At 38.0% G+C, this 16562-nt stretch overlaps 1 protein-coding gene across 5 annotated transcripts in view; it reads right to left on the bottom strand.

Moving 5' to 3' along the window:
• Positions 1–16562, bottom strand: part of LOC122811105 (para-nitrobenzyl esterase-like) — a 284915-nt gene that overhangs the window by 163039 nt on the left and 105314 nt on the right. For all 5 annotated transcript variants that reach the window (XM_044082687.1, XM_044082684.1, XM_044082685.1 and 2 more), the window contains one exon: positions 5774–5881. In XM_044082687.1, the coding sequence (XP_043938622.1) occupies positions 5774–5881 (108 nt within the window). The remainder of the gene's footprint in view (positions 1–5773; positions 5882–16562) is intronic.

Below are 16562 nucleotides of genomic sequence, written 5' to 3'. Positions count from 1 at the left end.
GTTGAATTCTGATGGTCTGTTTGGTTATTTTGACCAGGAAGGTGTATAAGATCTTTGGTAGGTCTGACCAGGTCATTACTGAATGCTAAGGATGTAGGTTTAATATAACAGTGTTGTGTTACAGTTGATTGCAGTACAAGCAGCTTTGGGGTGAAGCTACTAAGACGACATTCTTTTGGGGATGGGGGTTGTGGGTCACTATAGTGGCTGTGCAGTTGAGGAACAGGGTTGCCCATTGGCACTTAAGGCTGGCTTCAGGAACTTTTGGGTAGGTGTATGCTGAGAATTTACAATTTGCTTTTCTTTTGCAGATGGGGAACAGTACAGTGAACATCAGTCGGTGATCGGAAAGAAGTGGGTTTGAAGGTGAAGGTACCGTTGGCTATCTTCATTGATAGAAGGGTGCACAAAGGTGCCCAAGTGGGGAAGCACAAAGTAAGCAACAGTCGCTGGCCTGTAGGAAGTTGTTAAAGGTAATTGATTCTGGTGGGCTGTGTGTTTCGGTTGCTGGAGTTGTACACAATGAGATCACAGGTAATTTTATTTTATTCGCTGTTCATTAAGGTATGTAGGATTTGGTGTGGTTTGGGTAGTGTGTTGGCAAGTGAAGAGGGAGTATTTTGGGGCTGGGTAAAGCAGGATTGGGGAATTCTTATGGGGGTCTGGGGTTCCCACAGGTGGGGTGGAAGTGCAGCAATCATAGGGCCCTTGTCCAAAAAGGATATTGGTGGAGCCATGGGGGGGAATTTGCACCTCTGTTTTTTGTAATTGGTTGTATTAGCATGACTAGGGACAGTTCATTTTCTTAGACCTAAATTATTGTTAACAATTTTTTGAGAACTCATAGGTTGGTTAAAGAGTGATAATTTTATTTGTAAAATAGGCCTTTTAATGCAATGATTTGTTTTATTTTGCATGGGTACCAGTTGTAGCGTTAATATGTGAGGTGGAGAGAAATCTTATGGGGAACTTTGTTAAGACATCTTACATTTCATGGGTGTTTTGCATTCGGTAGTGAGTGCATTTTATGCAGTTGATGAAAGAGATATGCCCTCTGTGGTGCATGATGTCAATAACAAGTTGGATTATGAGTGTGTGGAGTATTTACAGTCTTTTCTTTTACAGATTACACTGAGGTCGCAGATGGGGAAGTGCAGAGTGGGCATTACTTGGTGGGCTGAAGGAATGCAGTCTCAACAGGCGAGATTGAAGACTGAGGAATGTGTCGGCTGATGGAGGGGTATGAAAGGAGGTCACCATTTCCCAGCAGTGCCGCCAAATATGGAGTTTTTGCTTGCTGGGTTTTTTTCTTCCCTGCAGTTACATGTAATGTCTCATTTTGCATGATCTTGTGCGGGGAGCATCAAGATTGAATTTTACACAATATTGTTGGTAGCTGGGGTCTTCCTTGGAATGGGTCAGGTAGTGTTGTCACCAGCAGGGATTGGGAATTACCAGGTTGCACTGAATAATTTGATTTGGGCTTGTGAGCTAGGGGGGTGTTTGGTGTAGGAGGATTTAGCTTTGATTTATTGCAGTTTTAGGGGACACAGGGATGGGTTAATTTACTACATTCTGGATGGCGTTGGCATATCACTGACCTTGTTTGACTTGGTGGCACTGGGCATTTTTAAGTTTTGGGGGTGCATTGTAGTTGGTTAGTTTTGCCTGGACTGGTTTACTGTTGGTGGTGCATTTGGGGATGTACTGGCAAAGCCATGATGGGGGTTTAAGTATCTTATTGTTTATAATGGGTCATTGGTGTGATGGCAAGATTGCTATTAAATGAAATTTAAATAGGGATTTCACGTGGTTATTATATTCATCGGACAGTAAAATGGGCTGCAATCTGATGTGAGGCTATGCAATGACATCGGCATGTTTTCAAGTGGCAGTGGGCTAAGTGTTTGGTTGTTTAGTTGGCTGGTGATGACCAGAGAGTCATTACAGAATTTTTTTATGCTATGGTAGTTGGGTAACTGAGTATGGGTATGCTAGGTCATGAGTTTAAGGTTGTTACTTTGGAACTGGAGATGGATCAGTGATTTTCTTTTAGCTTTTTAGGTAACTGAATAATTTTGTTAATTATATGATGGGGATTTAAGAGGCTTTGAATTGTACACATTTTGGTTAGGCAATATTGGGTACACAGAATGATGTTGGTCTTTATGCCTTTAATGGTGTTTAGGTTGTGGGTTTGGTCGGTGAGTGGGGAAACAGCCTGGTCAGGCTGGTGGTCGGATATGAGGGGCAGGTTTGCCCGCTTTTGTTTCCCCTTTGCTGTTGGATGTTCAATTCAATAAGTTGGGAAGAAAAGTGAGTGGTTGCAATGCTTGATAAGTAAATAAGCAAGCAGAGCTGCTTATTTGGTTGGAGGTAATTCAATAAATGGTAACTGAAATGAATGGTGGTACGCTGCTTCATAAGTAAGCGAGTGGAGATATGGATGCTGCTTACTGATCAGGATGAGCGGGGGTCATGCTGTCCTATGTGAATGTTACATGGATGTTATTATCACCTACATCATGTTTTGGTTGAAGTAGCTATTGGTTAACAATTGTGTTTATGAAAGTTTAATAAAGGTCATCAAATGTTATTCGGTGTGATGTGTTTATTGAAGGGGACCAGGACAAGTGAGGTTTGGAATAGACCGATTTGTCCAGGGACATCTTCAATTGAGGCTAGATAAAAAGAGTAGCAGAAATTAAGAGGATAAGTGGAGGATAGGGTTAAATGGGAAGGATGAAGAACAAGCACAAACCAAACCAGAAATAAGGAAAGCAAGTGAAGTAGCTGGATTGAACCCACTCACAAGTAAAATTAGATGAAAGACTGTGGTAGTAAACGAGCAATAAAACAATTAAAGAAACAAATGAATTTAAAGTAATACAAGCACAATGTTAGTAGTCCTGGTAGTGAATGCATACAAGTGATAACCTGATTTCAAAAACACATACACAACCCCCTAATAAATACAAAATAAATGCTAAATAACAATGTCATAAATATGTATATCATAAATATATGCATAAAATATAAATATATATAAAAATGTATATAAAAGTGTTTAAAATGGAAATGTAAAAGGCTGTTTTATACAATGGATACTATTAAGTTAAATACATAAATAAATACTTACATAAATACTGAAATAAATACTGGCGAGGTAGATTTACCTCTCTAATGCTTTTAATTTTAGAATAGGGCTAATAGTAATGTGCTCATTAAGACCTGGCCAGTTCCCTGGATTGAAACGTAACTGCCAATATAATTCTCTTTTTTCCAAAAATAATGACCAAGCCCCTCCTCTTATGTCAGTGTTAAAACTATTTATAATAAAAAATTGAAACTTGTGATTAATGTTCTCCATTATATGCTTACTTAGGGCATTGGTCTCTTTTTTATTTTTAATATCATACAGATGTTCGTATATACGTTTTTTTTAACTTCCGGTTAGTCTTGCCAATGTAATAACAAGAACAGACACTGCACGTAGCACAATAAATAACTTTCTTCGAGCCACAATTATATTTCTGGTTAATCCTAATCTGTGTGATGTGTTTATTGAAGGGGACCAGGACAACTGAGGTTTGGAATAGACCGATTTGTCCAGGGACATCTTCAAGTGGGGATAGATAAATAGAGTAGCAGGAATTAAGAGGATAAGGGGAGGATAGGGTTAAATGGGAAGGAGGGATGTTTGGGAGGAAATTACGTAAAGGTTGGGAGGGGCTTAAAAGGTTTTAGGCAAGTGTAACTGGGGTAGAAGTTACATTTTTGGTGTGAACGTGCTACCCTCCCTCCCTTCCCTTTTTATTAGTGGGGATTGTGGCTTTTTTCAGTTTGGGTAAGACGGAGAAGAGGGGCAGGCATGCCCTCTTCTGTTCCCCCTCTGGTGTTGGATATTCAATTCAATAAGCTGGGGAGGAAAATGAGTGGTTGCGCTGCTTAATAAGTAAATAAGCAAGCCGAGCTGCTTATCTGGTTGGAGATAATTCAATAAATGGTAATTGAAGTGAGTGGTGGTATGCTGCTTCATAAGTAAGCGAGCAGAGGTATGGACGCTGCTTACTGATCAGGATGAGCGGGGCCACGCTGTCCTATGTGAATGTTACATGGATGTTATTACCACCTATGTCATGTTTTGGTTGAAATTAATAACTAGTGGTTAACAATCACGTTTATGGAACTTAAATAAAGGTCGTCAAATGTCATTCGGTGTGATGTGTTTATTGAAGGGGACCGGGACAAATGTATTCACAAAATTTGAACTACTAACTTCTCCAAGGCTTAGATATAACAAAAGTGATGTGGGAGGAAGAAAACAACCCCTTTAAAAGTGTAATATGATTTTTTTCAGCCTGCAGAACATTTTAAGAACTGGGATGCCTGTATCTAGAGAGAATATTCAGGGTGCACAGTAGGCACAGAAGAGAACATATAACAGAAAAGGTCATCTGAACGAGTTTAAAGCTGGAGATAAGGCACTTGTATTAGTACCCATTGTAAAAAACAATTTTCTTGTGAAGTGGCAAGGACCTTTTTGAAGTAACAGAGAAAATCAGGGAGGTGAATTATATGGTGAGATAGATAAGGAAAAGAAAACTAGAACAGTTTTATCTTACGCATGTTCTTGGACAATGGGTAGAACTTTCTAGTGAAATTTCTGCAACAAGTATGTTTATAGAGAAAGTTAATGTTCCTGGACCTGGTCATGAAGTTAAAATAAGGGAGACATTATTAATGTCTCAGAAGCAAGAAGTAAATATTTGTATTCAGAAATACGGGCATAGTCTCTGAGCTGCCTAGTAAAACCAGTTTAATTCAGCATAACACAGGAAGCTGTACCTGAAGAGAAATATAACATACTTCAAATATAAACCTTGATTAAAAATATATATACATATTTATTTGGTTTTAACATTCAGATTCATTTACCTTTAAGGTCCATGTGTTTCAATGCATTTTACATGTTTAATTGAATCTGTTTATCCATTGGTTCATTTGAACTAGATTAGTTTATTTATTCATCAAAGGAAGAGAGGTTAGGTATCTGATGAAGTTATTTTGATGAAAACACATATGGATTTACTTGTACAGCGTTACTGTGCTGCTGTGAGTTCGTTTGCTGTGCTGCTGTGATTTTGTTTGCTGTGCTGCTGTGAGTTCGTTTGCTGTGCTGCTGTGATTTTGTTTGCTGTGCTGCTGTGATTTCGTTTGCTGTGCTGCTGTGATTTCGTTTGCTGTGCTGCTGTGATTTCGTTTGCTGTGCTGCTGTGAGTTCGTTTGCTGTGCTGCTGTGAGTTTGTTTGCTGTGCTGCTGTGAGTTCGTTTGCTGTGGATTTATTTGTGCTTGTGTCCATGAAAGAAGTTGTCCGTTTGCTGAGCTCCATGTGTGCCTTATTCCAGGTTTACTAGTTTTATTTTGGGCACTCAGACCACTGTTTTGGTTTATAAGTATACAATTTAACTTCAGCACATCATTTGGTAGCAAATATGCTCTATTTATTGAAAGTTATCTGTGCTTGTTGATCAGCACCACAAGAAATGTAGTGTAACACTATTTACAATATACAGAATTTAACACAGAAAGAACCATGGTGATAACAAAATCAAACCTTCTCATTGAAAAACCACCCAATATAAGAAACAATTTTAATACGTGATGTTACAGTCAAAAATCACAGTACTGCTCTTTTTCTTATGAGTAATAGCACAGGAATGCAATTTCTCAGATAGAAATTGGTGTTATAGAAAATATAAAACAGAGTACCTGAACTTTGACCAAAAATGGTAACTTTTTCTGGGTCCCCTCCAAAAGCAAGGATGTTATTCTTCACCCAACGCAAGGCTTCTATCTGGTCCATGAACCCATAATTACCTGTCACATAATGACAATGGGACATTGTATTATTTTAGAGAGGCAGAAGCAGACAGTCACTTTAGCCGAATCTGTATAAACAAGGTACAACTTTTATGAGAAGATAATTAAAGTACACATTTTAGGAAAATAAAAGGTTTAACCAGAAGAGTGCATGAAATTACAAATAAAATTAGAAATAAATGCAGTTATGATTTTAGACAGGTTAAGGGCACAGTCCTTTGAAGACAAGAAAAAAAAATCTGGTCCTTTTGTTTTAAGGCAATTTAAAATGGGCTCGGAACACATCTCCTTAACCCTAATTTCTGTAACAGAACACAAAGACCTAGAATTCTTTGAAAAGAGAGGCCATTTTTTCAGAAGATCCTACATATCAAAGAAAATGTATTAGAGTTAGTCAATTTATAGATTTATAGGCCACATTTGATGATAGAATTAAAACTAATCATTCCCCCTGGCTAACCCTAAATACCAAGGCCTTCCTGAAAAATAGAAACAAAGCCTGGACAAACTTTTGTAGCAGCAAATCCAACTCAGATAAACAAAAATATCTTGAACTGCGCAACAAAGCCAAAAAACAGATAAACTCTCCTGCTACCACAATTTACAGAACAAACATATAAACAACCCCAAAAAATTCTGGGCAGCAATTAACTCAGACTTGCAACCAGGGGAAACATCAACCCCTACCCTTAAAACAAGAAATAACCAAGTCAATATCCCCACTCAATTCAACAAATTCTTTACAGAAATTATCCAAGCCCTTGCAAACAACCAACCAATCTCCAGCATCTCCACCCCCACTAAAGCCCCCTTCCACCAGAAACAACAGCCCCAACTTCTGCTTCCACCCAGTACCTACCAAAACTATACAAAAACTACTCCTAAAACTCAAACCAACAACCCTTACCCACTGAATACCTTCAAAAAGCCGCCAAAGCCATAGCATATCCTGTTTCCATCATAATAAACAGATCCATCTCCAAATGTAAAACACCCCAGCTTTGGAAAATCTCTCATATTATTCCACTCCACAAAGGGGGTAGCTCTCTTGAACTCAATAACTATCATCCTATAGCCATACTATCCCCCTTATCAAAACTTCTAGAGAGAGTACTACACATTCAATTAATGAAATACCTCCTGGATAGCAAATTACTATCTACACAGCAACATGGCTTTAGACCCTTTCACAGCACCACCACCGCACTTACAGCATTTACTAACACCATCAATAATCACAGAAATAATGGACTACGCATATCAGCCACATTTTTAGACTTATCCAAAGCTTTTGACATGGTTAATCATGCAAAACTCCTACACTCACTATCCTCCCTAAATCTTAGCATCCCTGCCATCTCATGGCTTAAAAGCTATCTAGAGGCCAGGCAACAAACTGTAAAATGGCAAAACCAACTCTCTCCCTTACTGCCTGTCTCCCTAGGGGCACCCCAAGGCTCCATCCTGGGACCACTTCTCTTTACCCTTTTTACCAACCAACTCTCATCCAGCATTCACAATGCCTCCGTAGTACAATATGCAGACGATACCACCATAATATGCACAGCCAACACAATAGACCTCCTTCACTCCCAAACACAGGAATGCTTTTCCCTAGCTGAAACTTGGATCACCAATCAAAGCCTCATTCTTAACCCAGCTAGAACAAAACTAATCCTCTTTAGCTCCCACAGGTCCATGCCCCCCTCTCATAGTTTTACAATCTCCTCAAATAACAATACCATAATCACCCCCACTAATCACACAAAGCTGCTAGGTGTGAAAATTGACAATCACCTTAGATTCGACCTACACATTTCCACAACCATAAAAAAAGTTCATAAAAAACTCGGTCTACTCTATCGCAACAAGAGCTATCTCACTGACCACACCAAAATAACAATAGCCAGGACTCACCTAATATCCACCTTGCTATATGCCTCTCCTGTGCTTACCAATCTCCTCAAAACTGACCTAAACAAACTTGACAGCTGTTATAATTTAATAGCCAGATTCGCCACAGCTTCACCCTTTAGAACACATAACTGTGTCTGCCTCAAAAAACTCAAATGGCTAAAACTCCCACTATTATGTCAACTGAATCAACTATCCCTAGCCCACAAAATAATATACCACTCAGACAACACCCCATCCCTACAACACCTACTCCAACCCTGCACCACTACCAGAACCTTAAGATCTAGCACCCAAAACCTTGTTAAGGTTACCGAATTTAACAACGAAGCCAGAAAATCTGTCTACAGCCACTATACTTCTAAAATCTGGAACTCCCTTCCTGCCCAAATAACTGACAACAAATCCCCAACCCACTTCAAGAAACTACTTAAAGCTCACCTCATGAATAACAGACTATGCTCCTGTATCACCCCTGGCTAATACTTTAATTCATGCTATTAGTCCATGAAGATATATTTATGTGACAATCAAAAAATAGCTACATCTTACTCATACTATCCTTACAAATGGTTAGATCATTACGGGACAGACCAGCTCTGTCCTTAAATTATGTGTATAGAGGAACTGACTGAAATAATTATCTTCTCTTTCATTTAAAGTCTTTTTATTTGCTTTGTATTAGAATTGTAATTATCTTGCAGAGACATGGAATGATTTATGTAGCTAACAAAGACAGTGAATATGTTCCAAAAGTGAATTCCATGTGATCACCTTATACTAACCTCTGTGTAGCCTGCCTTTATAATATATTGTCTATCAAGTGCTACCTACTAATGTTTTGTCTGTAAACTGTAAAAATGTATTCCCTTGGAGCTTTTCTCCCCGGGCCTCCGCTGAAAATGGACTAGTATCCAGTCGGACACTCCCGGTCAACAAATATAAAATAAATAAATAAATAAAATAAATAAATAAGCTGTGGTTAGTTATGCAATAAAAAGGATTTCCTTAACAAACTATATACATATCAACTTCGTACAGCTCTAAGTTGGCAACCGTTAAACTATCAATGAAGCCTCTTGTATAAATGTAGTATTAATAAAGTATCAGACAAGGTTCTATATTAACTCCTTGGCAATTCTTGATATACATCAATAGTATATTTTCAAGGCTAGAAAGCATTGACAGGGATATGCCCACGGTAAATGACGATACCTGTCCATTAACTTGATGTACTGATGATTTATTAATTAAAACAACATCATATGACACACAAAAAAAAAAACAATTGAAGTTTTAATCCTTTTCACGCCAAAGTCATTTCAGAAGCTAAACTCCTGATTTACACTCAGAAAAGCAAATATCAAATTTAGATTAAGAGGAGAAACAGCAGAAAGTGACCACATCACTGCATAAGTAGGAATAATATTCTCTGTGAGAGCGTTTGGAAGAGGCACATAGAATAAACAGATGAAAAGATGAATAAGATTTGTAATGCCTTGCGTGTTATAGGTAGACCCCTGGACTGTAATGTTATAGGTAGACCCCTGGACTGTAAGCCTGTCTTAGCACTAATAAGATCCATAAAAGCATTATAGTGCAGAGTTATTGTCAAGGAAAAGGAACCAATGACTGTTCAAACCAGTTAGTAGACTGTTACGAAAGGTTTTAAGATTATCTGACTCTTTTCCAAAACTTTCTTTTCATGAGCAAACCAGGCTTGATAAAAGAAAGAAGTTTAGGCAAAGATACAAGTCTTAGCATGTTGGATCAGGATAACATAGCTGTAGAAACCTAAGTCTATAGCCAAAGGTGAAGATGAAAAGAATTTATAGTTATATGAATGATTTAGAAAAAAAAAATTAATTCAAAAGATGTTAGCATATGGGTTGTAATATCTGGAAAATTATTTACATTTTGCACTTCGAGATATGCCATTTGTATCAGATATGAATCAAATTGTCTAGTGGGAAAGAGACACAAACGAAATCAAATCAAGTACAATTTCCATTTTTTTAGGAAAGTCTTATCTATTGTAATAAATAAGATTATTTATATGATCTGTAGGGCAGAGAATTGAGGACTACTTATACAAGGAAGGTAATCCACGAAAAGGTAGCCTCAGTGGAAGCAGTATTGCACGTTAGTGTCCTTGTGAATTAAATGCCATAGAAGATCAAAGTCAGTTTTGACAGAGCCTAGTATTTATAGTCAGGTAGTAAACACTCCGTGCACTACTGCACAGAAATCAGGAGTGTGCAGCTATGTAGCAGTTCACATAACCATCTAGTGCTTAAGGGCAGTGGTTGCAAAGCCACAGGAGCAAATGACCATATAATGAAATAAAAATGCAGAAGCACGACTGAATGAGAGCAATAATTACATGCAATTGATGCTCTTCAAAAGGAGGTCCCAATACACAGCCATCAGGATCAAGGGTTTGCAAGTTGTTGTGTCTGAATATAAAAGCAAAATATATGTCAAAATCTGTACAGCTGCAAAGTCTGTCTCAGAGCATTATTCCACAGTAGGTGGTTTAATCAAAAATGTTATACTGGCCTAGAACAACATAACCCCAACTGACTGATTAGCAGCTGATGGAAAGATTACTTATGGACACAAATATTATACCAGTGTTGGCTGGCAGGTATGGCCACAGGCCAGATGTGGAAACGTGTGGAATTTCTGTACCAAAAAATATCAAAGTACATTATGTTCTTACCATTTTAGCCTTATGGACCTTTTAGAAATTAACAAGGGATACATCACGTATATCATAAGCATTTCCTGGTGGAATATTCAAGATGTTCCTTGTTAAAGTTCTTTTTCATGTGGATGAGCATATCTGTTTCTCTAACACAGGAGGGGAGGCAGTTATCACCGTGCATGACTTCTACAATATCAACTTCCCAAAGTACTGGATGCTGTAGATTACACTCATGTGTCACTAAAGGCCCTACATGGTGTTTACAGATAGCGGTATATCAGTAGGAATGGGTACCATTATAGCATTCTATAAAGTAGTATGCAATGCATAGGGGCTGATCACTAAAATGTGTGCACAACACCCCAGCATTGCCTATGATTCCCACATATGGCATGCAATTCATCTATATTTCTGCTTCCTGCTCAGTGAAACTCCCCAGGACCATCTAGTAGGCACATTGTGGCACAGAGGTAGTTCAACATATCTACAGCCAAGCCAGTATGTATCCAGGTCTCAAACCCCCTTATGCCCTCACTGTGTTTCAGGGTCACAGAATAGCACCAGGAGCCCCAGGTGATGATGTCCATAAGAAAAATTCACAGTATGGTCAAATCTCAATACAATTTAATCTCTGCACAAAACAAAAACATTTTGGATTGAGTATTTGGCCTGTTGAAAGTCTCACTCTACTGTTTAGATATACCTGTGGGGGCACTGCAGTACACTCCAGTCACAGTCCTGAAAACTATTTCTAGCATGCTTCATGCTTTACAACATGATTACCAGGTAGTAGGCAGTCCAGTAATCAGACCCAGGAGCCCCAAAGGCATCAGACCCTGACACAACCACCACACCAACTTTCTCCACCAGTGATGACAGTAATGGTAACTTACAGCAACCAGACTACACTCCACAACCACAACTAGTCCATCTTTATGGGCCCTGACAAATACACAATGGTAGTGATGTGTAACAGGGAATAAAAGGATGCAGGTAGTATTTCGAAAGGCTGTGCTGGGCAGTGGACAACTGAGTCACACTGTGTATGAGACACATCCACTTACTCCATGTTGGGTGATGGGAGTGATGCGGGTCACAGCTGTTATCATTTGCAGAGGTGCCTAGGGATACAAAAACATATGTCTGCCAACACAATCTGGAGGCTGGGGATTTACAGATCAATGGATGCAGAGACATGTATCTCATGAGCTAGTACATGGACATGTAGTGAGGCCACAGAAATAGGTGGATGTTATAGCACCGAAAGCCCCTATGACACTTCTGTGATAGTGCTGGTTTGGTAGAATAGGAGTAGTCACTGAGGTGACTTGCCCATGAATGCTTTGTGCCATGGACAGAGTGCCATGATGGAATGTGATAACCCTACTTTCTCAAATGCTCATAGTAATGCCCCCTCTAGGAGGCCATTCCTGTATGCACACACCCCTAGCCACAGGTGACAATGACAAATAAAGCAGTCAGGGTGTCTTTCATTATCTTTCACATAGAAGTGAACATGATAGAAACATATACTGCAATAGACCACATGAGAACTATCATGGCATCATCATGCCTGGACTTTACTGCTTTTCAGAAGCATAGACACTGCTGATGACTGCACTTAGATTATAGCCCTGCACATCTGTTGATTGATCCCAAGTACTGTCCAGATATCAGGTCATTGCTGTGACACTAGACAGCACTGGGAACTACTGGTAGACTGGTACAGGTGTGTGTACCTACATCAGATCAGTGTACTTGTGTAATGTTGCAGCACCGGGCATAACAGTGATAGTTGTCTTAGATATGGGAAGCCCTCTTGACATGTTTTTGTGCATCTATTCTGTGCAGCAACACCTAGATCAGGTGTAGCTAAGGCTTTTGAAAAACAGTATATAGATCAAGAAACTTTGATCTCTTTGGAAAAAGAAGCCTCTGAGGAAGTGCAAAAATATAAACAAAACCTAGAGATATTTGAAAAATATAAAAAAGAAACATGGACATGGGAAAGAAAGAGATTTGATATGGTGCAATATTTATGCAAAGGAGAAAGCAAAGTTAACTAATATAGAGAAGGCAGTCTCAAAGATACTCGAAGAGAAATACAAGCAAAGGCATCCGGATATGGAAAATTTCACAATAAAAAGATTAATAGCACAAATATGTAATGTAGAAAAGATAATTAGTAAAGCAGAAGCTAAAGAAATAGAAGTTGAAGTTATGGAGTTCCTGTGAAGTGAAGTATTTAATGTAGAAGGTCTAACACAGACTACATCACACCATGATGGAGTGAGTGCCCAGAATAAGGAAAAATAAGACAATCAGGAGACATGTGAAGGTGAAATATGGACAAGAGAAAGGAAAAAAGATTTAATATGGTATATTTTTTATGCAAAGGAATAAAGAAAACTAACTAATACAAAAAGAGCAGCATCAAAGATATTTGAAGAAAAATATAGGCAAAGGAATCCAAATATGGAAAACTTTACAATACAAAAAATAAGAAGATTAAGAGGAAAAGTAGAAAAAGAGATTAGTAATGGAGAAGTCAAAGAAATAGAAATTGAGGTAATGGAACAGCTGCAAAGAGATGGATTCAGTGTAGAAAATGAAATGCAGAATGTACCACAACAGGATAGAGCAACGGATATCCAAATTAAGGGGAAACCAGTGGAACAGGAAGCAATTGGTCAAGTACCATATCAAGATATTTTGGAGCCTTCTACAGGAAACCAGTATAAACATTCAGCAAGGCAAGACTAGACAGCAAGGAAAGGAACTGGAAACTGTGGAAACTCTGATGCAGTCAATGTTGAGGAGTGATAGGCCAGTGAGTTCCCATATGAGAGAACAACAGAAGACACAGGACGAAATTGAAGAGAATGTGCCACAGGAAGATTCTATAGAACTTTCTATAGATGCCTTCAGGAAACGGAAAACAAGGGATGTGCCCTCAGTATGGAAGAAAATGAGTTAAGAGAAGAGTTGCTTGATTTAATAGACAAAGACAGATATATCAAGATCAATGAGAGAAATAGACTGCAGAAGGTTAATAAAACCCCCAAAAGTCAGAAGCGTGATAAAACAAATGAACACAGTAATTAGGACTGTCCATAGAGATCCATGCGATATGACAGACGCAAACATGATATATTACTGTGCTGCTAAATTATTAACTGATAAAATTCTACCACAGGAACATAGGGTAGCGAGGGAAAAGGGGGGGGGGTGAATTCCATCATGGAAATATCGAACAGAGAAAACTATAAAGCAGCTAAGACAAGAAATGTAATTGTTAGAAGATTATAGAAGAGGAACAGATCAACAAAAATACTAAGAAAGATAGATGTGATAAAAGCAATGCACAGTATTAGAACAGCCCAAGATCTATTATGCATTATTGGAGATAATAAACTAAAATTTTCAAAACAGGTGGAAAACCTTAGAAGATACGAATATAAATAAGGGAAAAGCACAAAATAAGCAATTTATTGATGACCCAAAAAAGTTTTATAGAGAATTGGGAAATAAGGTAAAAGGAATTGAAATACTGCCAAAAAAAAGAGGAAATAGATACATTTTGGAGAAGTATCTATGAAGATCCTGTGGAACATAACAAAGATACTAAATGGACAGAAGTAGTAAAAGAAAGAATAAGAAGTTTAAAGGTGCAGGATATGAAATGGGATGAAATAACAGCCAGAGAGATTGAAACAAAGTTAAGAAAAGCCTCAGGCCCAGATGCAGTACCTAACTTTTGGCTTAAACGATTAACTTCTTTGCACAAGCATCTTGCCATGAGTAAGAACTATTTATATGCACACTCTGAACAAACATCTCACTGGTTAACAACAGGAAAAACAATGCTCTTACTTAAGAGTGAACCTGCAAGCTACCCTAAAAATTATAGACCAATAACTTGTCTTCCGACGATGTATAAACTACACATGGGAAATGACGCCGACAGAGTTTATAGTCATTTAGAAGAAAACTCAATTATGGCAGTAGAACAAAAGGGCAATAAAAGAAAGTCATTTGGAATAAAGGATATTTTGTTGTTAAATAAAGTTATAGTGGAGAACTGTAAGAAAGGGATGCATCTAAGTATGGCATGGATTGACTACAAAAAAGCATTTGATATTATCCCACATTCATGGATAAAAGAGTGCTTAAAAATGTATAAAATTCACCCTACACTGATTGAATACATTACAGTAACCATGAAACAGTAGCAGACCACTTTGCAATTAAGCCGTGATAAAGGACAGATTATTATCCCAGGGATAAAAATCCAAAGTGGATATTCCAGGGTGACTTTCTGTCACCGTTGCTATTCTGTCTTGCCATTAATTCATTAAGTTGTTTACTTAACAGATTAGGCCATAGCTACAATTTGGCTTCTAGAAAACAACAAAGTTTAATGACTTCTCATCTTCTCTTTGTCAATGATTTAAAACTGTATAACTTATCAGATGAGGAACTGAAAGCACAGCTGCAGGTTGTCAAAACTTTTTCAGATGATATTGGAATGTCATTTGGTCTTGATAAATGTGCAAGAGCAACCTTTAAAAAAGGAAAACTGCAGCATCAGGAAAACATCAGTTTGAGACAAGAATGGGATATAAAAGAACTTGAGCAAGAGGGAGTGTATAAATACTTGGGAACTGATGAAGGATCAGCAATAAACATGAACAAATGTCAATAAAGCTCTGTAAGGAGTACTTTAGACTTAAATTAATCCTGAAAACAGCATTGACATCTAGGTACAAGATCCAAGTCATAAATCAATATGCTCTTCCTGTCCTAACTTATAGTTTTGGAGTGATTGACTGGCCCCAAAAAGTGTTGGATAGATTGGATATTAAAACAAGAAGGATGCTTCATGCTCACCAAATGATTTATAAAAATCAGTGTATAACAAGATTATATATTCCCCGTTCCAAAGGAGGGATGGACCTCCTTGAAATTGATGACATGTATAGATCTGCAATCATGGGACTCCACACATATCTGCTGACCTCACAGGATCCAAATGTAGTAAAAGTTTTGAAACATGAGGAAAATAAATCTAAGATGACATCTCTGCTTAATTTAGCAGAAGTATATCGATGTCAAGCAGGAATGGAAATCAAACCAGAAGTAGATAAAAACCAGACAGAAATTTAATGTGCTAAAAAACAAAAGGAAGAATATAATTTGAAGGACCAGATAAGAAAGCTAGAAATGTGGAAAAAACATAACTATAGTTGCAAATATAGTTGCAAGTATAGAAAAATTCTGGAAGAGCCTCATGTTGATCAAGAACAAACTCAGGAATGGTTAAGGAGAGGTGAATTCATATCAAGAAATGAAAGGTTAATATTGAAAGCCCAAGACAGTGGGCTACATACATGCTGGTTTACAAAGTCCACTGAACATGTGGGACAAACAAACATATGTAGGTTTTGTAAAACTGAACTGGAAACAGCCACACACCTTGTTGCTGGTTGCGATGCACTAATGGCATACATAAAGGCATAATAATGTGGTGAGACTGTTACACTGGATATTGTGCAAACATTACAGCATCAAAGTGGCTGAAAAACACTGGAAATATAAGCCACAAAGAATCATAGAACATGATGGCATTTATATCCCATGGGATCACCCAACACCAATAGTAGTCCAAGAAAAGAAGACAAAAGTAGCATTGATCATTAAAGTCACCACTCCTAGTGACTACAGTGTCTTGTGTACAGAGAGACACAACGTCATAAAATACCTTGATCTACAGGCAGAAATGAGAGCCATGTGGAAGAAAGATATCCACACAGTTGCAATAGTAGTAGGAGCAACTGGTCTTATAAAAAATAATTTACAATCGTGTTTAGATATGTTACCAATTCATGTAACACCGTACAAATTGCAAAAGGAGTCATTACTGGGCACATTGCGGGTGCTGCGAAGAGCACTTTTGGCTAACATCAAAGAGTGAAACAATACTAATTTCATGAACTTTAATTATACTTTGACTTAGGGATGGAGTCCATTTCCATCATGGTATTAGAAACCCAAAAG

Source organism: Protopterus annectens, chromosome 9.part0 (assembly GCF_019279795.1).
Source record: "Protopterus annectens isolate FY-2018-M chromosome 9.part0, PAN1.0, whole genome shotgun sequence".
Taxonomy (NCBI): domain Eukaryota; kingdom Metazoa; phylum Chordata; order Ceratodontiformes; family Protopteridae; genus Protopterus; species Protopterus annectens.
This window is presented reverse-complemented; position numbering and strand designations above follow the sequence as displayed.